The sequence below is a fragment of the Diceros bicornis genome, chromosome 13 (assembly GCF_020826845.1).
Source record: "Diceros bicornis minor isolate mBicDic1 chromosome 13, mDicBic1.mat.cur, whole genome shotgun sequence".
In the NCBI taxonomy this organism is placed as follows: domain Eukaryota; kingdom Metazoa; phylum Chordata; class Mammalia; order Perissodactyla; family Rhinocerotidae; genus Diceros; species Diceros bicornis.
In genome coordinates, this window is record NC_080752.1 from 37,893,764 (window position 1) to 37,920,166 (window position 26,403).

Below are 26,403 nucleotides of genomic sequence, written 5' to 3' on the forward strand. Positions count from 1 at the left end.
ATGTAAAGCTAGGGAGAGATAATGACTAACAGAGGGCCTTGAAGGCTAACCTGAGAGCCTAGATCTTATACCTTTGAAACAACAACTCTACCTCTATATAACTCTTCGCCACATATATCCAGAAATAATATTTTCTCTGGAAGACTTTTCTGGGAAATGTGTGCTGAAAGTACTTTTCAAGAAAAGTCTCAAAGCAGAGAGAATTGCAGTAGCTGAGGTAATAATATGAGAGTCTCTGAAATGAACTAGAAAGGAAAGGGGGTTGAACAGATGGATGGATAAAGGAACGGGATAGATAGCTGGGAGGACAAGAAAGGCCTGAAAGGGTCCGGGGTAGAAGTTGCAGAAGGACTTAGAAAGGGTGGCTCAACTGAGGCAAAAATATACAAGAACTAAGTTACATACAAAGGAAATACACAATCATTACTTCTAAAACACAGATCCCTTATGTGTTTCAACCACAAATAATGACCTTGCTTTCCCAGCCCAGCCAGGTGTTCCATATTTGTGACATCACACAATGCCCCTAGAATGTTTACGACAGTGGTGCATTTACTACCTAGCTGAGAACACCCTCTCAAGCTCAGGTAAGATGTATCTACCAGTAAAATACTAAGAATAAAAATAATACACAGTTCAGGCATAAAATACATCAAAAGACACTGCAGTTTTGGGATGCAAACACTCCACTATGTCTAGTAGTTGATTATGGTGTTTTGGTTGAAACCTACTTCCTAAATTTCAAAGCTATAACTTCCCTAACCTGATTCATTTCCACCTTTAGGGTTTTTAGCATTAAGTTCTTTGGCTGATGCCTCTGATAGGTCATTATATAGACGCTGATAGCACGACAACTTGCAGTCCTATTTATTTTTTAAAAGTAACAGTTTATTGAGATATAATTCACATACTATAAAATTCATCTTTTTAAAGTGGTTTATACCACTTTAAATTGAGTTACAATTCAGTTGTTTATAGCATATTCACAGATTTGAGCAACCATCACCACTAACTTTAGAACATTTTCATCACCCCCAAAAGAAACCCCATACTCAATGGTACTCACTCTCCACTCTCTTGCCCCAGCCCCTAGCAACCACTAATCTACTTTCTGCCTCAAAGGCTTTGCCTATTCTGGACATTTAATATAAGTGGAATCATAACAATAAGTGTTCTTTTGTGAGTTTCCCACTCAGCATGTTTTCAAAGTTCATCCGTGTTGTAGCATGCGTCAGTACTTGATTCCTTTTCATGGCTGAATAATATTCCATATTTTATACACACACATTTAGTTTATCCATCCATCAGTTGATAGACATTTGGATTGTTTCCACTTTTTGGCTGTCCTATTCATTTTTTCCCCATTCCTTTTAGTTTTCTCTTTGCCTTTCTTCCTAATTTTCTACTCCGGACCTAAACAGGAAGTTAATAATATTATTACTATCCTCTACTTTAACGGATGCCTTAAGGTTTTCAATGGTACAGACTCTCCTTAAAATTCACTGTTCTAAGCAGACCTTCTCCCTTCCAAATGACGGCAGAAGTCTCCTTGAGATGTGTTTGACCACTGTGAAGACTAAATGACATAACAGGTACAAAAGCCTTTAATCAAAGTTATACATGCACAGGGACTACTCCAAGGGATTGTCTACCATCTCATGCCCAGGACTTAATTAATAGCTTTTCAGATGGTATCATCTTGAGCTTCTCTTCTTTGGAACATAACTTCCTAAGGGCAGAGATCACAACACCCATTTCTTCTGCGTAATATTAGTACAGTTCAAAGGGAATATTTGGGTCCTTAAGACTAGCTGAAAATAGAAGTATTAATAATATTTAACACTTATAGAGTGCTTAGTATGTGTCAGACACTGTGCTAAGTGCCTTACATACATCACATTTCCTCTTCATTACAACTTTGTGAAGTAAATACTATCATTATTTTCATTTTCTGGATGTGAAAAAAGACTCAGAGAGGTTAAGAAACTTGCCCGAAGTCAGAGATAGACAAGGGGAAACACTAAGACTCAGGAGTGTCTGACACTGTTGCCTTCATCCTGATTACTACACTTTACTGCTAGTGTTCAGATTAACCAAATACATGAAAAGCTACATTCAGATCCTATGCATATATACGCAGAAGATTGCTGCTATATCTAAATATAAGACGACGACATTGTAGTAAAAAGTGAGAAGCTTGGAATTTATCTTGAAGGTGAACATCCCTCACTGCCACCCCACACCATTAAAAGGTTTAAGCAGAAATGTGAAGGAGGAGTGATAAGGCCAGATCTATATTTTACAGAGATGACTGGCTGGTGGAGAATGAACTTGAAGGGGGGCAAAACTGTAGCCAGGGAAATGAGAAGCATCCACGCGCAAGTGAAGGTCTAAGGCGATGGTAGAAGGAAATGAAGAGGAGGGGACAAATTCAACAACCATATCAGGTAAACGCAGAGAACCCTGTTAAATGATGACTGTATGGGAAAGAAGAATCACTCAAGGGAGAAGCCCATCAACAGCGGCCTCAGGATTTTAGGTTAATTAAAGCCAGTGCCACTAACTGAGATAAAGGAACTGGTTCAGGGGAATAGGTGATTAGTTTGGTAGTGGACATGTTGAATCTGAGATGACTGGGATTTCCAAGTGGAGATATTCGGCAGGCAATTGGAAATAAAAGATTGAAGCTCAGAAGAGAAGTTGGGATGGAGATAAAAATCTGCAAGTCATTAGCATATACCATTGGGAGCCATCTATCACTAGAGTAGATGAAATCACCCATGAAGAATGTGTTGAATAAAAACAGAATTAGAACATCATCCAAATATGAAGGAATTTTTTTGGGTGACAGAAATGTTCTATATTTTATCTGTGGAGGTGATTACATGACTTTGTGTGTCTTTCAAAATTCACAGAAATGAATGTTAAAAAGAGTGCATTTTCCTGCATATAAACTATACTCAAGAAATCTAACTAAAAAAGTAAAAAAGGAGAGAGTGATCAATAGTGTTAAATTCAGTAAAAAAGACCAATAAGAAAAACTTATGTCCAGTAGCGATCCTGCTAAGGGAAGTTCAACTAGCATGTTGGGAGCATAAATCAGATTATACTAGTTGAATAGTGAACAGGGTGGAAACAGAAATGGTAGACTATTCTTGAGAAGTCTGGGTGAAAAGAAGAAGAGAGAGTTTAAATGGTAGCTAAATGGACATGCAGGACTCAAGAGAGTGTTTTGGTCTAAGAGAGACTTCAGCATATTTACAATGAGACAGAAGTCTGTGGAGAGGCAGTGAATATATATATGAGACTACAAGGGACAACTGAAAAAGACCAATGAAAGTTCAGATAGAGACAGGTTTGTAGCTCCAACAGAAGGCTGACAAAGGCATATTCAATGCACTCGATTTTCTAAACAAAGAGACACAAGGTCATCTGATAAGGGTGAGGAGGGTTGGGCTGAGCACAGGACTTGACAACAGGAAGGTCATAAAAGGAATGGCTGGAGGTGGAAAGCGTGAATTTGTAGAGGCACTTACATTCACAGTGGTGTGATCTTGTCCAGCAGTGCTCTGACTACTGAAATTTAAGAACACAGAAGACGGGGTATAGCACTATTTCTCAAAAGGAAAAAGGGATAGGAAAAAAAAAATCACAGATTTTGGTAAGAGCATAGCTCAAATATCCTCCTGCATCTTTGCTCAAATCTCATCTTCTGCTGAGGCCTACAACTCGGATCATTTAAGTACTACAGCCTGCTGCCCCTCCAGCATTCCTTCCCCTGCTTGATTATTTTTATAGCACTTAAAACTTACTAACATATAACTAGGGCAGGACTTTGGATTCTTCATCCATGAATCTCAAGCGCCCAGAACAATGACTGACTCATAGGACACCCTCATCAACCAGTGTGGTTGAAGCAGGTGGGCTTTCACATCTCCCTTTTAACCTGGGTCACATGCATAAAGGTATAATCCCTAAATCTTGAAAATATTAAAAGAACTTTATATATCAATGTGGAAAGCATGTTAGAAAGAATAATAGAAGAATGAGGTAAATGAAGGCTTGGGTTCTAACTCTTCCCGTAACCCTGAGAAACCCAATTGACCACTCCATGGCTTATTTTTGTTATCAGCTGGATAGGAATAATTGTATCTCAGGAATAACTGCTTAAATCATAGGATTAATACTTGAGATGCCTGAGAAAAGGCTTTTAAACATAAAGTATAATAGCTTTATTATCACTCAACTAAACTACCAAGTACTATTCATACAGCAATAGAAAATGGAGAAAAGACATATATTGAAGGAAATGCATTTTGGACATTTTTCTGCATTAGTTGGGAAAATTATCTTGTCAAAGATATTGGAAACAGTTCTCAAGACTACTGTGAGCAAGGTGAAGATGGATATTGGAGAAAGGGAAGGGTTTTAGCAAGACTAGGTTTTCCTGAAGAGAGCTCTCTTTTGCCTGAAAGAGAATACTATTCCCCTAAACTGTCCGGATTACCCTGTCTGGAAGCAGGAAAGTACAATGGTTTCTTTTGGAGGTAGATTAATTATTACATCTGGGGAAAAATGGGCTAAATTCAAAACAAAGAATCTATGTCTATTCATGGAGATATGTATGACTAAGTTAATTAACATCCAATGAATGAAATTTCAAGGTTCATGTTGCAAAAAAGGACCTACTGTAAATAGCGGGGAAGTGTATACCATATGAAGCGGCAAGGAAGAACTATGCAAGGTGATTGTCAGAAGGCCTGGCATCTGAGCCTGTTAGCAAACTCCACCATCAGGTGTCTGGGCTCATTCTGTAGCACATGAAAGACAGAATTTGACCCAGCACCAGTATTCTCCAGAAAATGCTTAAGATTTCACTGTGGAAGGCAACAAGAAAGTAGGAATGACATGGCAGAAATGTACATTTTAGGCAGCTTTGTTGAAAATATTTTTACAAACAAGGTGGAGAAACTACTAATTTTAATTTACTTATTCCCAAGGATCATTCAGACACAAGCCTCTGAAAAAGGGAGCCAAGGGTCCTTGCTTTAGGATTGCTCTGCTGGTTTTGATAGATGACATGAAACCAGGAACATGTAAGAAGTCCTGTTCCCAAGGTTCCAGAACATATTTTTCTAGAAAAATCTAAGGAGTTAAATTATAAGGGTGCACATTAGGGGAGGGATTAGGATTGTAGGACACTCAAACCACTGGTAATCTATTTTTGGTCCCAGCAACTAAATCTTCCAGGGATATTTCAAATACTTCTTAGGAGGTGTAAGTTAAGCAAAGACAAGAATTTCAAATTCTCTATCCCTGCTGCTGATCTTCAGACCACAGTTTTAAAAATGAGTGTTTTTCAGGTTAGTCTACCCAAACTGAAAGACTTTTATTTCTCTGGTTTTATGCTTACTTATATTTTATTTCTTTTAAAGTACTTTCAATATTCTCACAGGTGAGAATAAATCAAAGGTTATTAAAACATTTTTCCCTGAATTAAAGTATGATCCTTTTATACTGAAGTAAATTGAAACCAAAAGAGAAAACAGCAATTTGATTGAGTTGTATGCATCAGTATTTTATTGACATCTGCCAAAACATACAATCACAGCTCCATTTGCGAAATAAACCCCCCATCTTGCAACCTACAGAATTTGGAAACCATCCCTCAACCTTAACTGAGCTTCCAAGAATATACGGGAAACTCCTGGAAGCCATATAAACAAGGTCAGTTGCTGCTACTGCTGCAGCTACTACACCACTGGGGATGTGGGATGCTGTGCTAGTCTCTGTACCCAAGGAGTTTACATTTTAACACCCATGTGGGAGATAGATCTTGGATCCCTGCGAAGTGAGGATTTGGAACTGAGATTCTCACAAAACGCCCCGAGACTCCTAATAGAGGGACAGCCTCAATGAAAAGATAGCTAAAACAATAAAACAGAACACAGAATAATGATAAGGAATGATGTTTGGTTTTGGCTAGGCGGAGGGGGACTGCTGTCATCCTGAAAATTAGTATCCACAAGGAATGCCTTCACATTTTGTTTGGGGTATGAAAGTAGGTTTAGGACATTAGACTCAATTAAGTTCCAGCTAATGCTTTCCCCAGGACATTGGTAAATACAGTAAACACATACCTGCTTTGGGAGGACTTGCCCTCAGTCTACATCCAGGAAAGTTTAGCTGAAGATGAGCTCATAAAACAAATTTATAAAACATAAAAAGAAACAATGCACTATGAGCAAGAGCCAGAAGACAAAATAAATAGAAATATTAGAAACCTCCTTCCACCAAAAGAATTTCAAATAACAGTTTTATACCAAAGAGATAAAAAAAGAAGTCACTAATATTTTAAAAAGGGGAAAGTTCATGTTACATAGTGTCCATGTTAACACAGTATATGCACTCAGGAAATTGCACAAAATGAATTTGTGGATGATGACTGGGGAAGGTTTTTCCACAAGTTCTAAAACTCTCTTTTCTTCCATATCAAGTATATAGAAAACATAATAAAAATTCCTAAGACTTCAAGAAATCATCCAATTAATACAGATTTTTGCACATTTAATTATTGAAGTGACTGTATGAATCAAGTAATGATTCAAGTAAAAAGTCTGGCCCATCTCTGAGGCTTTTCAGAGTACACTGAAGATAAATACACACAATTCTCATTTTACAGGGCTTGCTCCTCAACACCTAGGCATCCATAATTGCTACATTTTGCTCCAGTCAGAAATGTGATCTAGAATAGCTGCAAGAAAATGTTTTCCAACAGAAGTAAAAGAAGGGACAATATCCTTAAAGTCTGACTTTAATTACTGCTTTAAACAAGTATCTCTATACCAACTACTGTGTATTTTTACACATCACACCTGTCAAAAGCAAATAAATGGTTTCTGAAGCCAGCTTAAAGTGTTTCATCCACAGGCAGAGACAGTAAGAACTATTCTCAAAAGTCAACAACAGAAGACTGATATCCAAACCAAATTGTTACGATTTAATAACCTCTCTAAGTAAACAAGGTATAGTAAATAACAAAGTGCAAGAAAGATTGTAGTCATTACGAATATGACAACTTCAGGTGGATATACCTTTAAAAAATGCTGGTAATTTAAATTTTCATTGTTAACTTTTGTGGCAACAACATTAAAAATACTTGTACAGAAATGAGATGGTCCTGAATGTTTCTGGTACATGCATAATTTAATGCTAGGTATATTATAATTTAAAAAATGCTAGAGTTACATGGGTTCTTGAGGTTCATTTACTTTGGACTTTGAAGAGTGTAAGATATAAAGGGAAATTACAGAACTTCCAGTTCCTTAAAATACATTCATAGGTTAAAAAAATCATGAAACTAAAAAAATGCCAAGAAACTTTACTTCCCAACATCACCAACCTCTACCTCATCCCTAATCATGCAAAAAAGTTCTCTTCTAGCTTTCCTCTGGTTTACCGCTGAAGAATCTATATTCTTATACTAAGTTGCTGGTGATTTACTAATTCCAAGAGTGCCAGGGTATGAAAATTATTTAACCCCAAAATCTGTTTGTCGGTCCATTTATCGCTGGGCGCTGTCTTGCAATATCAGGCCACCTAAGTGACAAATGCTTACAAGAAAAATGAAATATCAGGGATGAGTGGAAGTATGCTTTGGTACAGGGTCTTGCTTTACACTTATTTCAGTTCTGAGGCATGGTTTGTATCTTTGACTTGTATTCCTTATGATTGTTTTGTTTTTCTTTCTGTTATTTGTTTTGATGTTTTTAAAATATTTATCTTCAATAGCTTCTCCTGTTTTTGGAACTACCACATCACTAGTTGTTGAATGACAACTCACAGGTGGGTAAATGAAAGGTAACAATGAAGGGTCAAACAAATTACTGTTCTCCAACAAACAAGTGTTCTTTAGGGGGCATTCACCTGTAGCCACACCAAAACTAAGATTGTTTTTTCAAAGAGCGACTGACAAAAAAAGCCCCAGGTCATCGCCCCACCAAGGAAGAAGGTTCCTAAAATAGTAATGGCACTATGAACACTGATGCCAATGGAGGCTAGTCTGTTCAGGAAACAGGTGATTTACAAACATGTATGACAAATTTCTCCCCGTCCCAACTGCCCTGCACTGTCTGCTTTTCTGCTCTGGTTCACTATGTTGAACTAGATATTCTACCGACCCAAGGAACCAGACACCTTCCACAGACATTCAGGAGGAAACTGCCTCAAGAACTGAGTTGAGTGGGAAAGCCATATCTTAAAGTAGGAATCAGGTTTTTGATTTGTCAAGCTTCCCTATCAGACAGCTCAAAATAAACAGTAAATATTGAAGATTTCGGTGACTAAAACCTCCCCAGTGCATATCTAGATCAACTCCTGGGGGAGGACTCATTTGTCAAGTGGCCTAACTTAACCTGACAGGTATACTGAGAGCAAATTATACAGTGCAGGGCAATGTTGCAGAAGAAGGCCTATGCTGACTTGTTAAAAGCCATATTCTTATGGCTGTTAACTCTAGAATAGTTGATAAGCTTTAGGCAACTTCTGATTAAAATTATAAAAAATGGTTAGTTCCTAATATCCTTAGGTGATGCTACATTAAAAAGAAATAATTTCAAATTGGGAAGAATATAATACTTTGATAATACTAATGATAAAATAATAATGATAAAATTAATATTACAGGAAAAATGAAAATTTAAAAGATGAAGTGGAAGAGTATTAAACTTATCTCTGAGCTAATCAGAAAGGGCACTTTTATTTTCAGAACTAGTTATAAACCTTTGACATTCTGTTTGCTATCTTCCTAAATCCAAGATTAAAGGAGAGGTCTGGTATAGAGGAGTTCCCTTAAGTTTAGGATTGACTGAGTCTTAAAATTCTGGGAAGATACGAATAGGGACCATGGACCATGCTAGTTTTAATTGGTTTCCAGCCCCTAAAGCAACAAAATTAATCACCGAGGAACTCATTCATATGAACGAGGCCAAAAATACAAAAACGAAAAACACACGGACAGTGACATATACCTTGGAGGCATTTTGCATATTTGAAATTTCATTTGCATTTTTAGACAATGGAGTAACTCTTTTGCAGGCTGCACTAAAACATAAACACACCATTGAAGAAATCAGACTAGGAATTTCAGCATTCATTTGATGTTTCTAGAAGTCAAGGAAAGTAGCCAATTAAAAAATAACTCAAACACTGCTTCTTTTTCATGTTCAGCAAAGCATAGGATAATTAATGGCAGAACAGCTTACCTGGGACAGGGCTCTTTCTTGAACTTAAGTTCTGAGAATCCACAATCTCTTGTGTTTGCTCATCTGCTTCTACCTCTATTTTGTTCTGAATCTCTTTTGCATCTTCACTAAGGCAAGTTCTTACACTCTCGTCGTCTTCTAAGACTCTCTGGACTGCGGTGGGAGCACTAGCAGTACTAACATTAGCGGCAGCAGCAGGAACAATGACTGGTATGAGAGGAGGAGAAACTGGAGGAGTTGGAGGAGACGGAGAAAAGGAAGGAACTGTGGAATGGGTGATGGGAGCTGAGACACACTCCACTTTCATTTCTTCTGGGGGACTTTCCAGAATCTCCAATTCAAGAGTCAGTGGTAATACTTCCTGTTTTACTATTTCCACAATGCTCTCCGTGGCTGGTAATTTTTCACTAACTCCATTCATTTCATTAATTAGGTTAGTACTAGAAATCAGTGGACTATCATTAGGTGCTACACTACAAGATTTCTTGCATATATCATCATCAATTATATCTGTTGGTGAAGGATCTGATGTTTCTGTGCAACATGTGGGGCTGGGTATAGGAACTGTGTCTTCTTTTGAGGAAGAGAGTTCACATCTGTCATCTATAGCAGTGGTGAATATCGGTTGGCTACTAAGAGCAGCAGAGGTGGGGGAAGCAATTGTATTTCGAGCAACTGGAGAAACAGTGGTAGGTGATGGAGGCAGAGGAAGCTCTGGTATGGATTCTACTGCAGTAATTTCAGACGTCTGGCCTGCTTGTTCTTTCTTCTCTCCGCTAAGGACTAGCCTAAGCGCTGGAGAAGGAGACTTTAACACTGGATCTGGTTTTGGCTTCTCTTCTGGGAAAAAAAAATAAAAGAGTTTTAAGAATAATTCTTGGATAAGAGGTTATATTGTATTATTTGGGGCCAATTCTTTTATCTCTTACCATAAATGATGAGCAGCAGAAGAGAGACCAAAATGTTATTATGCCACTCCACAAATACCGTCATATTGTCTTTTCTAATTACAACCACTATTACTTGATCTCCGATACATATAAAATTTATTTTGGAGCAAGAGAAGGAATCAACTCACCAAATGATTATGTCAAGAATACAATGAGGAACAAGTTCATCAAAACTAAAGCTAAGCCGTTCTTGAGATGAGAGTGGGGCTTTTCTTTAAGGTAGAGAGACCTTCATCTCTACTGTATCTTGTTCCCTGTAGAAAATTTTTCTACCAAAAATACACTATAGTGACAGGACAGTTCAAGAGCAAATAATTGTAGATTAAATTATTATAGAGTGATATTTTTTATTCTCTATATTTCTGCATTTGAGGGAATTTTTATAAAGAACACATATTACTTATATAAAAAGCTCTGTTTTAAGAGAAACTATCACAGTTTCATTTATTATCAATGAAATTTATTATCAGTGAAATCAAGTTCCTGAAGATAAAAATTCATTTAGAAATTAACTTTCATTTTTCAAAAGAGGCATATGGTTAAGTTTGGTGTGCTCTGCTTTGGTGGCCCAGGGTTCGGTTCCCGGGTGCAGACCTGCACCGCTCGTCAGCGGCCATGCTGTGGTGGTGACCCACATACAAAAGAGAGGAAGACTGGCAAGATGTTACCTCAGTGCGAATCTTCCTCAGGCAAAAAGAGTAAGATAGGCAACAGATGTTAGCTCAGGGAGAATCTTCCGCAGCAAAAAAAAAAAAGAAGAAAGAAAGAAGAGGCATATAACCGGTAGTAATGTGAAGGTATAAAAATGGAAATTTATCTTTTATCTCCAACAGTAAAAAAAAATTCTTTATATTCAGAAAATCAAGTCCAATAAAAAAGAACACAACATACACGTCTGAAATATTTGAGAATACAAATAAAATGTGTGTCTGTAAAGACAGAGAAAGAATGAAAGCGAGAGAGAGAGAGAAATTGATAATCATAATAAAGGCACCTGAAAAATGTAAGGAACTCTAATTCATGAAAATTTCCATATTTTAAAGTTCCAGGTAAACTGGCATGTGATTCATCCCTGGGAGGATGAAACCAAAGGAGATTTAGACTGGTTTCCAGCCTTGTGCTTCCTTAGCATGATAAATAGGCTCCATCAGAAAAACAGATGCTCATGAGTATGTTCATTAAACATAAACAAAAATTTTAAGCACTACTAAAAGACAATGTAAACTGAAAGGGACTTTACTCTCTCTGCCAGAAATCTTTATGTATCGGTGAAAATGAGCCTTTACAATAAATTGTAGCTGAGTCTGTCAAAGAAAATATGCTCTGTAAATCGGATAAACAGATGGTAAATATTACCATTAAGCTGTTAAAGGCTAATTCATTCACTGCAACGACTTTTACTGGCCTTAAAAGTCACTTTAATTTACGGGCGTAGAGGCCAGTGCTTCTTAAATTGAACTCTGTCTATTTACTGTAGTGAAAAAATAAGATCAATATAGGCTCTCACTGCCAAATCCCTCAGACTAAATTGCCAGAACAAGAGACAAAAATATTTCAAAGAAATGTCTATTATATGTATTATATATGAGACATATACAATAAATATGTATTTACTAAAATATCTGATGAAAATAATTTCAAACTCACTGGAGTAACTGCTACACGAGTCACCCAGATTACATGATACTACTGCAAAAGCACATCAGAATAACACCCTTTATGACCACTGAATGAAGCCAAGACGCAGTAAATTAAGTGACAGAAAATGATAACTCTAACAATCTAATAAGAGTATGTTGATTCAATTATTAATTTCAGGAAATAAAATTTGTGATACTAAAAAAAACAAAACAAAAGCAGACCTGGGACTAAAACTTCTATATACTCTTCAGAAAAATCAAACATTTATGAAGAAAATTACAAAGTTAATTACTTTGAGAGCCCCTCATTCTGAAATAAAAGTCCTCTAATTCATTCATTAAAGCTTTCATACAGAAATTTGAAAAGAATACAGTAGATCTAAATAAAGAACATTGATTTTTATCTCTCTAAGAATTTTTATATTAAGAGCATACTTTGCAGAGCCATGATAGTTTGAAATCTAACATACTGCCTTAAAAATGTTTATACCATTTGGCTATCTTTAGGAATCTATGGGAATTCCATCTTTAAGAATTTTTTCTAAGGAAATAATTATGCAAGAGTGAGCAAAAATAGAGGTCTGGAATATTTAAGGCAACACTATTTATAATAGCAAAAAAAAAAGGGAAATAGACTAAATGTCTAACAACAAGGGATTTATCAAAGAAATGATGGCCTGGGCATCTAATGGTATATTATGCAATCATTTAAAATAGGCTTTTAAAAGAGTATTTAATGATATGGAAAGTTATTTATAATAAAAGATATGTTTTTTAAAAAGCAGGGCACAAAAGTGTATGTGGAGCATAAACCTAACTTTCTAACTTAAAAAAATACATAATACTAATATATATGCATATGGGAAAGTCTGGAATTTACAGTTTATTAACAATGGCTCTGGATAATGAAATGGATATTTTTTCTTTCTGCTTATCTGTAGTTTCTATAATAAATATCACATAGGAAAGAAGAAGGAAAAAAACTGCTCTCTTTAATTCTCCTATGGCAGTAGGAGCTACCACCTTGATGGGTGCCTTTTCATCGTCTTGAGCCTCATGTGACTGAGAGGATGCTAATGTCACTTAATGGGCAGAGACTAAGCATCCTGCAATTTGAAGGATAGTCTCACTTGACAGAGAATAGTCCTGTCCTAAATGCCAAAAGTTCACTAATTGAGCTACACTGCTATAAATGGTTGAATTACAGCAGAATACCACTCACTGAATACCTACTCTACACCAAGTGCTTTCAAAAGGCATGAAGATGAAAGCACAAATAACTTATCTGAATTTAATTATCCATACCATATCCTCAGTACATTGGGCTGAATGCCATTTCTCAAAGAACATCAAACAATCATTTAAGCTGTGTCTATAGACCATCAACACCAAAGATCTTAATTCATTCAACAGTTTTTCTCTCTAAAAACCAAGTTGAGGTATTCTCTATGTCTTTATAAAGTACCAAACAAATGGGAAATGGAATATTTCCCTGGAAACTTGGTCTTCATTCATGTAACCATTCTAGCTGTTCACATCAAAAACTAACTCTGAGAAAACCAGAAGCTTAATAATGGCAGCTAACATTTATTAAGCACTTATTATGTGCCAGGAACTGGTTGAAATACTATACATACACAGTGTCCTTTAATTCTTACAACCACCAATGGGGCAGAAACTATTATGATCGTATTTTACAGATGGGGAAACTGAGGATTCTAGAGATCAGAGATTTTAGAGATCATAGGTCGAAGGTCATATAACTAGCCAGTGCTGGAACCTGAAAATGATTTCAAATCCCACATTCTTCCAATTCGAAAAAAAAAAGCCTTATGGAAAAAGAAGTATTTAGGTGAATCAAGCTGGTGGGGCTAATATGGGATTCTGTTACGCAGTGCAAACCCTCAGAAATGACATTTCCATTCAGAGAGAAAAACCAATCTGACTGCAGAATGCAGAATCTATCAATCCCGGGGGTAATATTAGCATCTTTGAAAACAGTGATTTTTAACATTCTACTTTAATTTCAAAAGGAATTTATAGCTATAAAGAAAAGTTTAAATTTTCTTTAAAAAAATCCTCTGAAAAATGGTGAGCCCTTTTCAAAGTTATTTGAATTACACACATTTTGTTACAAAGAAACTACTCTGAAAACTATTCTATATATTTATTGGCAAGCTATGGGCAGAATCAGAAATAGAAAATTAAAATTACTGACTTTTCTGGAGAATAGTTGGTACTAAGAGGAAGACAGTAGTAGTCGCAAAGAGTTTCTTATAAGCTCTATGAAATATACTTAAAATTCAAGTTTTTCTTTTCATCAAGGTAACCTGAAACGTTTTCCAATTTACCCATATCTATATCATACAGCAAATCTGAAATGCTGATTTTATTATTCAAAATTCCACTAAGCATAAAAAACTGATAAGAAACCAAGAATTCTGCATTCCTCCTTCTGCAAATCAAGACCTAACTATAACAAAAGGTGTGTCATAATCTAAAAATATTAGCCGGTCAGAGTTATCATCAACAAAGTATATCATGAATTCTTTATGTTGTGGCCCAGCTATAGACAACGTCCACACAGAGGATCTATTTTAAGGCCTCTTTGCATGGTAAGTATTCAATATGCTTAGCATAATTCTAATTAGCAAAAGGATTACAACTATGCAAAAGCAATGAAGTAAAGTTTTGAAGGGAATATCCTGAAAATTATTTTCCACTCCGATTGAAAATATTCTAAACTTTGACTCAAAACTGCTTTATCGTTGGAGGTAGGAAGTGGTCTTCCACAATGCCTACGAACTGCACTCCTATACAAGGTGAATGGCTTTAATATTAAGAAATTTAGCTTTAAGCATGTATGATTCTCCAAGTGTGAACAATGCTGAAAAGAAGTGTTTGACAGTGTAATTTTTAGAAGCATGCCAGGTTAGGGTTTGTTATCTATCTTTTGGCCTAAACCTATTTCATAAAACAAATACAATACAGGACTTGTCTCTGTTCAAGTTTACCAGGCTCCTTTTTTTTTTTTTTTAACGTGAGGAAGATCAGCCCTGAGTCAACATCCATGCCAATCCACCTCTTTTTGCTGAGGAAAACCGACTCCAAGCTAACATCTATTGCCAATCGTCCTCCTTTTTTTTTCCCCCCAAAGCCCCAGTAGATAGTTGTATGTCATAGTTGCACATCTTCTAGTTGCTGTATGTGGCACGCTGCATCAGCATGGCCGGAGAAGCGGTGCATCGGTGTGCGCCCGGGATCCGAACCCGGGCCGCCAGCAGCAGAGCGCGTGCACTTAACTGCTAAGCCACGGGGCCGGCCTTAGCAGGCTCCTTAATACTCAAGGGGAAAAACACATTATTTTTGTATTCTATAAAAAACATTGAAATGATACATCAGAAGTTTATAAGTGGGATTAACTTGCAGCCTAGTAAAAAACCAATAATATTAAATATCTCCACTTATGTGCCAATTCCCAAACGCTTTTTAAAGAATAATTATTTTTTTGAGGAAGATCGGCCCTGAGATAACATCTGGCCAATCCTCCTCTTTTTGCTGAGGAAGACTGGCCCTGGGCTAACATCCATGCCCGTCTTCCTCCACTTTATATGGGATGCCGCCACAGTGTGGCTTGACAAGTGGTGTGTCGGTTCGCGCCCGGGATCTGAACTGGCGAACCCCGGGCCACCGCAGTGGAGCACGTGCACTTAACCGCTTTCACCACCGGGCCAGCCCTAAAGAATAATTTTTAAAAAGTATATTTAATAACAACCAGCCATAGAATATTAAGGAGTTTAAAGGAATGAATAATTCAAGAAAATAGAAAACAGATTATGATTTCTATTCATTCTTAGAATGAAGTCAGAAACATTATAAGAGCATGCTCAAAGTCACTTGCTTCCTCCTGTGCCTAGTGAGAATTTTCTCCCAACTTGAGCTAAGTTGGATTTAGCAGAAAAGAAAGAGAGACTGTGATGTCCCACTTTCTGGCACGAGATTTCCCTTAAAGTTTTCTATATATAATCCAAAAGACAACATGTGTATTTATTTCAACAAACATTTGGCACTTCAGGTTCAAGGTCAATAGGAGTAGAGACCTTAGTATGATTCTACATCAATAATAATGGCTATAATTTACTTAGCGTTTTTTATACACTAGGCATGTCCCCACAACAACCCTGTGAGGTAGGTCTTCTTTATTCCATTCTGTAAGTGAAGAAATTTAAGATACACAGCATAATGACTTATCAAGACCAAATAGCTAGTGCATGATGGAGTCAGAATTTGAACTCAGAACTATCTCCAACTGTGGCCACAGAAGCCAAACTTACAAGAAGAAACAATTTTTGTTTTTAAAAATAGCAAGGTACACAGGAGTATGTTGAATATATAAATAAAACTGTGCTGTTCTTGTAAAGCAATGTATACTTGGATTTATTCCCCCCAACCTTGTGGCAAAAAAAGTTTAAGGCAGCTAAGCTTTTACCTATAAATATATATTGACAATCAGACATTAATAAAATGTACAAAAACCTTTTACTAATCACCCCTCTTTACTTTCCTAGAGGTACAACACTGATTTTCCATCTCGAAGCTTTGTTTAAAAATGGGCATCTAAATAATCCCCAGATATTTTATTCTTACTCTTAAATGCTAAGGGTAATGTAATTAATTTAAAAAAGACTAAAGATAAGAGGGAGGAAAACAGTCATACACAAACCTTGCTTCTGGTCGCTAGGTGCAGTGACAGGGGTGCTGGCAGCAAGATGAGAGCTCTCCACAGTCCCATAAACCACAGGGCTGTGCTCGGGCACCTGGCTGGGCAGCTGCTGGGATTTGAAGTACAAAAAAGGGTGATAATGAGCGTGCGAACATAAAAACTAGCAACATGGAACCCAAGCAAGTGGGGAAGACAGAGTAGGGCAGGAGATCACAAAATTAAAAAAAAGGAAAGCAAGGAAAAAATATATAGGCCAGTTTAATAAATTCAAAAAGTACATGGGAAGACAGGGAAGAAAAGGAAAGAAGTAGCAGGGGAGGGGAAGGAAAAGAGATGATTACTATTAACCACAGCAAGAGAAGACAGCACAACAATCATTAGTACAATGCATTCTCCAGTGTTACTTCAAAGGACAAAGAGACTTTCCACCTAACAACAGATGTCCTGTCTGAGAGGGAATTTAACATCCTCCCAAAGATCAAAGGGATTTGGTCAACTTCACTTATAAACTACCTAGCAAAGTAGTTCATCTGCCAAAAGCAGGACAAACAAAACATGATGGGTTTTAAAACCAGTTACTGATTCAAGAAAACAATACTGAAGGGTGATTCTTGAATTTGTCCATATAATCACACAGGTAAAATGCAACTTGGAAAGTCTCTGAAGGCACTTAAAATGCTTTTAGATTCTGAGTCAAGGATGGTATCTTTTCAGAGTCGGAAATCTAAGTAAAATATCTGGCTTTTCAGAGCTAAGAGGAAACTCTCCTTTTCACTCAGCCAGTATATGGGAAACAAAAATGCCCATCAAAATCCTAGCAGAGTAGGTTGAAAAAATTGTAGCCATTGTTCAACTTAGAGGGAACAAGAATCACACAAAAAATGACAAGAACACTCATTCTACAACGCAGTCTGGACAGGTATTTGTTCTGGACTTGAAGGTTCCACAAATGCCACAAAAAAAAGCAGTGTCTCTCCTCAGAGATCTAAGGTCAATTTGTTCATAGCTCTGATCTCCTACACTGAATTCTATCAGTCCCATCAGAGCAGAGATGCCCACAAAATTCTGATTTTCTTTTCTTTCTTTTGTTTTGGAGGGGAGGGGGAGATTAGGTATGGATGATTTTGGGTGGATAGGGGCACTTTAACTAATTGTATTTACTTATTTTTCCCCCAAAGCCCTAGTAGATAGTTGTATGTCATAGCTGCACATCCTTCTAGTTGTTGTATGTGGGACACGGCCTCAGTGGATAGGGCCACTTTAAAGTGGGAGTTAAAAAATATTTCTAAGTTAATAAGTCTCACATAGAACGGGAATATAAAATGAAATATATCAGTTTAGATACATATCATTTATCATAAGTCATTTAACTAACAATGCTTTTCAGAACGTACAACATGCAATTTGTACTTAACTATATATGGATTGTATAGAATAGCAGATAGGAATGGGAAAAATACTATTATTTCACCTATTCATCAGACTATGAAAGTGCTCATACTCCACAATTACTTCTAAATGAAAACTACTAAAATTATATTTCCATACATAAAAAATGAAGAGCTGCTGTTTTCACTTTGATTCATGGCCAAATAAATGAATAGTACTGCCATCTGAATCTTTAGTTCCAGTGGGAAAAAAAAACTATTATTAAAATTTAAAAATTAGGAAGCCTCCAGAGCTATAAATGAAATGAAAATACAGACTCAGTTCAATTCTACAGCTGAAAATAGCTCTAGGAAAAAGGAAAGAGTCTATGTTACTTAGCATTTATAGAACAGTTATCCACATATCCCAGGAAAGAAAGATCTGTAAATTGTGTCATTTACTTGAAGGAAGAAACTATTAACTATTCCAATTGCCTGGGAAATTAATAACCAAAAAAATGGGTAATTGCTAAAAGGAGGTCACCAAAATGACATTCACAGATGAAGTGAGATGTTTAAGACAGTAAAAGGCTACTGATACCTATAAATCTGTATAGATCAGAGAGTTTTTCAATCTAACATTAAAATACCTTTAATCTTATTAAAGAGACAAGTGCACAGACATTTTTAAATTAACAAAGCCCTAGGAAGATTTTACGTGTAAAGGTTTATAAGAAAGGAGTGAGATAACATGTTGGTTAAATCATAGTTCCAAATCCAAGTATCCAGTACATAGTCACATAGCCACAAGATGCTAGGAGAGTACTTCCCAGTTTCCTCAGCTGTAAAATGAAAAGAAACTAAAGATCCTACAGTCCCTTTCAGCTTTAACATTCTCTATGCCTCTGACAGTACCAAGAAAATGATAACATATTAACATACAATTCAATACTTTAATCTTGTTTTAGATTAATTTTAATTTATGATAACCTCAAATTTTAGCTTAACCTCTAATCCTTCTCTCCTAACGAAATAACCATAAATAGCATGTTACAAAGGAATTCCTTATCTTTCCAAAGCACAAATAATCATAGCTATTTTATCCAATGAATAAGTCAGAAAAATCAGGAAACATACTGAATATTGTGACTCAAAACATCATATCCAATGCTGTATGCACTTTGAGCCCTATAAGGAAATGAAGCCTTTGGGTAGCTAGAGAACTCAGGTACATGATCTATACTGCTGAGAATATATTTAAGGGATTTCAGAATCACTGTATTTCAGTCACTTTCACTATGGGTGGGAATGAAAATTTATAAAAATCACTCTGGAAGGGCAACTGTATCAAAATATAAAATAATTCACTAAAGATGCTCAGGAAGTCAGAGTTAAAAGGTTAGGGTTGATTTGACAACTTCACATTGTTGTAACAGTTCATAATTTATGTCAAAGCTAAATTGCCTCCCCCCTAAATTTTTCAAAATCAATGCTCTGATTGGCAGAAGAAAAGAAAACATTTTGCACTTTTCAACTACATTGATAAGGGAGTTTAAAGTATGGCAAGATAGGGCCGGTCCCGTGGCTTAGCAGTTAAGTGCACGCGCTCCACTGCTGGCGGCCCAGGTTTGGATCCCAGGTGCGCACTGACGCACTGCTTCTCCTGCCATGCTGGGGCCACACCCCACATACAGCAACCAGAAGGATGTGCAGCTATGACATACAACTATCTACTGGGGCTTTGGGGGAAAATAAATAAATATATAAGGCAAGATATTAGATACTTGATAGTATCCAAGAAATGAATTTCCTTTATAAATTCTACTTGAGAATCTACTCTCTGTTGAAGATTCATATATTAAATTTGAAATACTGACCTCAAGGAATAATGACAGGTTGGGGCCCAAATACTGGCGGAATTCTATTTTTTTTTGCTTGAGGAAGATTAGCCCTGAGCTAACATCTATGCCAATCTTCCCCTATTTTTTAATGTATGTGGGTCGCTGCCACAGCATGGCCGACAAGTGGTGTAGGTCTATGCCCAGGATTAGAACACACGAACCCGGGCCGCTGAAGCGGAATGTGCTGAACTTAACCACTAGGCCACAGGGTCAGCCCCGTGATTTATTTTTTTGAACAGGGTGTTTACCAATAGGTAAAAAAGGCAACAAATCTGGAAATGTCCTTAAATAGTTGTCTGTACAATTTAAAATTTGTTTCTCTTTACATAGCCCACGTTGTTTCTACCCAGAAAGAGGCCACCTTCCTTCACTTCTATTTTAATCTTGTGTATGACAGGATGCTTAAGTACAAAGGTAATTACAGACAGGGCATCAGCAAAGTAAGGCCCAGGGGTCACATACCCATTTTTATACTGCCCGTGAGATAAGAACTTTTTACATTTTTAAAAAGTTGGGGAAAAAAATCAAAAGAACAATACTTCTTGACTCATGAAAATTACATGAAACTTAAATTTCAGTGTCCATAACTAAAATTTTATTGGAACAGCCACAGCCATTTGTTTACATATTGTCTACAGCCACTTTCATGCTACAATGGCAGACTCGAGCAGTAGTGAAAGAGACTATGGCTGCAAAGCCAAAAATATTTACTGCCTGGCCCTTTATAATTAATGGAGAGAAAACGAGAGACTCCAAATAGTTATATAAATATAAGCAAGATGCTGACGTAATTTATTCTCATCATTAGAGACTATTTGAATGCTTTACATTTCATTATTTTCGATATAATTGATTTTTCAAAGTCCCATTTAATGAGTTTAAAACAATCTTTGTACTAAATACCTTGTGTTTAACATATATAAATCCTGGGAATAAACAATTATAGCTCCCATTCAGAAACATTATGAAGATTAACAAGTAAAATAAGAATAAACGATGCCAGGAAAAAAAGACCAAAACATGTTTCTTTTGTAAGTGGGAGAGAATCCTCCTACATTTATTCATTAGAAAGGGGTGTGTATGTGTGTGTGTGTGTGTTTCCCCCTGGTGTCTACTGTGTACAAAACATTGAGAACATTGAGAACTCACTGGTGACTAAAATAGACAAAAATCCTTAGCTGCATGGAGCTTATATTCTATCAAGGGAAACATATTAAAGAATAATCCATAAATATATTCAGCATTAAAAAAGAGTGAATTTTTGCCGTTTGTGACAACATAGATGGACCCTGAGGACATTATGCTAAGTGAAATAAGTGAGACAGAGAAAGACAAATTACCATATGATCTCACTTATATGTGGAATCAAAAAAAAACCAACCAACCAACCAACAAACCAAACACATAGATACAGAGAACAGACTGGTGGTTGCTGGGCTGGTGGGCGTGCGTGTGTGTGTGCATGCGTGTGTGTGTGTGTGTGTGTGCGCGTGCGTGCGTGAAATGGGTGAAGGGTGTCAAAAGGCACAAACTTCCAGTTATAAAATAAATAAGTCATGGGGATGTAATGTATAGCACAGCAACTACAGTTAATAATACTGTACTGCATATTTAAAAGTTCCTAAAAGAGTAGATGTTAAAAGTTCTCATGACAAGAAAAATAATTTTTTCTTTGGTAACTATGTAGGGTGACAGATGTTAACTAGACTTACTGTGGTGATCATTTCACAACATATACAAATAACAAATCATTATGTTGTATACCTGAAACTAATACAATGTTACATGTCAATTATAGCTCAAAGAAAAACAAAATAGACAGATGAGAGCAACATAAGCAAGGAAATGAGTAAGAAAGTTGCTGTTGTCTAGGGAAGAGATCAAAGTGGCTCAGTGAATAACAGTAGCAGTGAGGGTGGTGAAGATGGGCCAGATAGGACTTGCTGATATCACAGTTGTGGAATGTGAGATAAAGAGACTTTAAAGAGGACTTCTAGGCTTATCATTTGGGCGACTGGGGTAGACTGCTGTATAACTCACTGAAAAAAAGAAAACGGGAACACATCAGACACCTGAAGACACACAGTCACACGGGGTTTACAAACTCAAATCCCTTTATAAACCAAAAGGTGACCTAAACATGTGATGCAAAACAGTGTAAAATAATAATAGAACAATGTAACAAACTAGAGAATGTATGCCTAGGCTAAAGGCAATCAGATTGATGAAAACTATTTTTTCTTTAAACACTAACCTGATAAGACATACATTTGAGAAAGAGAGAACCTCTTTTTTGAAGGCAAGGAAAGGTTGCCAATGTGTCAGGAATGATGAGGTAAACCCAGAAACTCAAGATAAAAGCTGTCAGGCTGAACTGGATAGGCCTTAAAATGATTTTAAGGTTGCAATGGGGGGAGTGGCGGTGGGGTGGGCCAGGGAACGAAACAACAAGAAAAACTCTAAAAAACAATAATAATGTGGATGGAATTCTAAAATATTAAAATTTTTATAAAGCTATATAGGGCTTAAGACATTATAGTAATGGTATTAAAACAGACCAATGGAATATAAAAGTCCAGAAGCAGACCCAGGCAGGTATATATGATAATTCTGCATATAATTAAAACAACACTCAAAACAAGAAGGCAATGATGATCTATTCAATAAATAATACCGAAACAAGAGACAAGTCATTTGGTTAAAAAAAAAAAAAAAAAAGCTGGATCCAAATCTTACTATATACATCAAAATAAATTTCACATCAATCAAAAATAAAGGTAAAATAATCAAACTAGAAGAAAATATATGAGTAGTTTTACTATCTCGGGTGGGAAAATCTTTCAAAGTATAAGCCCTAAATCATAAATTATTTAGGAAAAGACAGAAACTTGTGAATAAAGAATTTTAAAACTTGTATATGAAAGAAAACTAGAAAAAAATATTACATATGTCAAAGGGATTTCTTTAATATGTAAATTATCAGAGAAAAATTATCACCCCAAAAGAATTGTGTGCGAAAGATATGAATAGATAATTCTTACACACAGAAATAACCAGTGAACATCAAAATTCTTAACTCCACAAATCAATAAATAAAAATTAAATGAGATTATTTTTTAATCTATAAAATAAGGAGTAACGTAAGGAAAGGGGTATTCTCTTATACTGTTGGTGGGAGATTAACTGGTACATTTCTGGAGGGTAGGTAACAACACCATAATGCAAAAATAAGTACACAAAGTTCATCACAGCATTGCTAATATTAGTGACAAACAGGAAAGAATAGGAATACCCATCAATTAAATCAACTAGGGTACATCCAAACAAAGAAATACCAGCTAGCCATTAAAAATTATAATAGTCTTAGCAACATATTTTCAAGTGCCATGTCTGACCAGGCAAGAGAAACAATAGAAAAAATAAACAAATGGGACTACATCAAACTAAAAAGCTTCTGCACAGCAAAGGAAACCATCAACAAAACGAAAAGACAACCTAACAATTGGGAGAAGATAGTTGCAAATCATACATCTGATAAGGGCTTAATCTCCAAAATATACCAAGAACTGATGCATCTCAACAACAAAAAAACTAACAACCCAATCAAAATACGGGCAAAAGACCTGAACAGACATTTCTCCAAAGAAGATATACAGATGACCAACAGGCACATGAAAAGATGTTCAAAATCATTAACTATCAGGGAAACGCAAATCAAAACTACAATAAGATATCACCTCACGCTCGTCAGAATCGCTATAATTAACAAGACAGGAAACAACATGTGTTGGAGAGGATGTGGAGACAAGGGAACTCTCATACACTTCTGGTGGGAGTGCAAACTGGTGCAGCCACTATGGAAAACAGCATGGAGATTCCTCAAAAAATCAAGGATAGAACTACCATATGATCCAGCTATTCCACTGCTGGGTATTTATCCAAAGAACTTGAAAACACCAATGCATAAAGATACATGCACCCCTGTGTTCATTGCAGCGTTATTCACAATAGCCAAGACTTGGAAGCAACCTAAGTGCCCATCAAGGGACGAATGGATAAAGAAGATGCGGTATATATACACAATGGAATACCACTCAGCCATAAGAAACGATGAAATCCAGCCATTTGTGACAACATGGATGGACATTGAGGGTATTATGCAAAGTGAAATAAGTCAGAGGGAGAAAGTCAAATACCGTATGATTTCCTTCATTAAGTAGTAGATAATAACAACAATAAACAAACACATAGAGACAGAGATTGGATTGGTGGTTACCAGAGGGGAAGGGGGGAGGGAGGAGGGCAAAAGGGATAATTCGGCACTTGTGTGTGGTGATGGGTTGTAATTAGTATTTGGGTGGTGAATAAGATGTAATCTATGCAGAAATAGAAGTATAATGATTTACACCTGAAATTTATACAATGTTATAAACCAATGTTACTGCAATAAACAAAAAATTAAAAAAAAAATTATAATACCTAGAATCAAAAATGAACATTTGGGGCCGGCCCGGTGGCGCAAGCGGTTAAGTGCGCGCGCTCCGCTGCGGCGGCCCGGGGTTCGCTGGTTCGGATCCCGGGCGCGCACCGACGCACTGCTTGGTAAGCCATGCTGTGGCGGCATCCCATATAAAGTGGAGGAAGATGGGCACCGATGTTAGCCCAGGGCTGTCTTCCTCAGCAAAAAAAAGAGGAGGATTGGCGGATGTTAGCTCAGGGCTGATCTCCTCACAAAAAAAAAAAAAAAAAAATGAACATTTATACGTGATCACCAAAAAAATGGTAGTTATAAAATGGCATGAATAAATCCAAATATATTAAATTATAGGTATGGAGATATACATATATATATGCATATATGCACTAAACAATGTCTGGAAGGATATTCATCAAAAAGTTAACAACAGTTAACTCTCAGTAGTAAAATTTAGGGTTACAATTTCTTCCCTTACTACTCTTTCCAATGAAGATTAATAATTTTCACACATATAAAAGTAAACTCATTTTAATTTTTGTTTTGTGAGGAAGACTGGCTCTGAGCTAACATCTGTTGCCAATCCTCTTCTTTCTGCTGAGGAAGATTAGCTCTGAGCTAACATCTGTGCACATCTTCCTCTATTTTTTGTATATGGGATGCCACCACAGCATGGCTTGATGAATGGTGCGTCGGTCGGTGCCCAGGATTCGAACCTGTGAACCCCGGGCCGCCGAAGTGGAGCGTGCAAACATAATCACTACGCCACTGGGCTGGCCCAAGTCACTTTAATTTTGAAACACATTTTCAATAACAGATAAAAGACTGAACCTGATAGTTTCTTGTGATCTCTTACAACACTTCTTACGATCCTCTACAACTATAAACGTCATAGCTGCTAGTTGATTACAAATTGCAATATCATTGTTCTATGTCTGACTGGAGTAGGTGGTAAGGGATAGGAATTTTGCTACACATGCAAAAAATTCAAGTCACACTATCTTTATAATTAGGATTCACATTTCGAGTATCTAAGGTAAAATCATACCCCTATAACAGCAAAGGCTTTCACAAAATTTGAAGAATTATGAAAAAACATAGGGTTCAAGTAAAAATGAAGAATCATTTAAAATAAAACAAAATTTAATGTTATTAATGTGTCTCATAAGTGAATCTTTACTGAGATGCCCATACAACTTAAAAGATACTTGCTCTACTGGCTTCCAAGAGAAGATAGGGTATCTCAAAGTCACCTTAAGTCAAATTTTGCTTTCTTGCTTTAGGAAATTCCTACAGGCACTGAAGCTGGAGAATCTAGGTTTTATTACAAATTCAGGACATTTTTACAAAACCCTGTTGGAAACAGACCTAATGAAATAAAAAAATCCCGCTCTACAACTCTAAGTAGGACCCTCTGACTGTCCGTGTACAAATTCATTTTAAACAATGGAAAAGCTTAACCCTTGCTAGCAAGGGTCTCTGTTCATCGTGACATCTCATTTAAAACCTCTGAGAGAATCCACCTCAGCTAAATAACCACTTAAAGTCTACAAGGCTTTCTACATTATTGAAAAGTACCATTTTTAAGTCAAAGGAAGTTACTAATGAGAAATTATTCTACTAAAGATGAAGAACAATGTGACTTAATTCAACAATCACTACCTTTATTACGGACATCACAAAAACAAAAGCTATATGCCTATATGCTTCAAGGCAGACAATGATATTAATTCATCAGTGCCTATGCCTGAGTTGACAAAATGACATTTTAAAAGTTAAGATTAGATTTGTTTCCATGACATACGTATCCCCTTCAAATATTATGCAGGAACTTATCTACTTTCTGTACATATTACTTATAATATGAACATTATCTAAGCTTTAGAACCTCACTTTAGTTAACTATTGTTGCTAAAACTATAAAGTGAACTAATTAACAAATAGTCAGAATTTTAGGTTTCCAGGTATCAAGTTTATATGAAGCTCTTCAAAAGACTGAAGAACCTGATGACTTTGGTAATTTTCCCAAATAACAAGAGAGTCTGTATCTTTCCTAAGATGTGCCAGCGATCAATAGTTTCCAAC

At 36.4% G+C, this 26,403-nt stretch overlaps 1 protein-coding gene across 13 annotated transcripts in view; it reads right to left on the reverse strand.

Moving 5' to 3' along the window:
- EIF4G3 (eukaryotic translation initiation factor 4 gamma 3) overlaps positions 1 to 26,403 on the reverse strand; it is a 328,826-nt gene that overhangs the window by 104,246 nt on the left and 198,177 nt on the right. For 8 of the 13 annotated variants that reach the window (XM_058553124.1, XM_058553130.1, XM_058553129.1 and 5 more), the window contains 2 exons: positions 16,577 to 16,685; positions 9,264 to 10,103 (listed from right to left, as the gene is read on the reverse strand). In XM_058553124.1, coding sequence (XP_058409107.1) covers positions 9,264 to 10,103; positions 16,577 to 16,685 — 949 coding nt within the window. Of the gene's footprint in view, positions 1 to 7,619; positions 9,165 to 9,263; positions 10,104 to 16,576; positions 16,686 to 26,403 lie in introns of those variants that run through there. The other 5 variants (XM_058553132.1, XM_058553128.1, XM_058553126.1 and 2 more) reach the window with 2 other exon arrangements.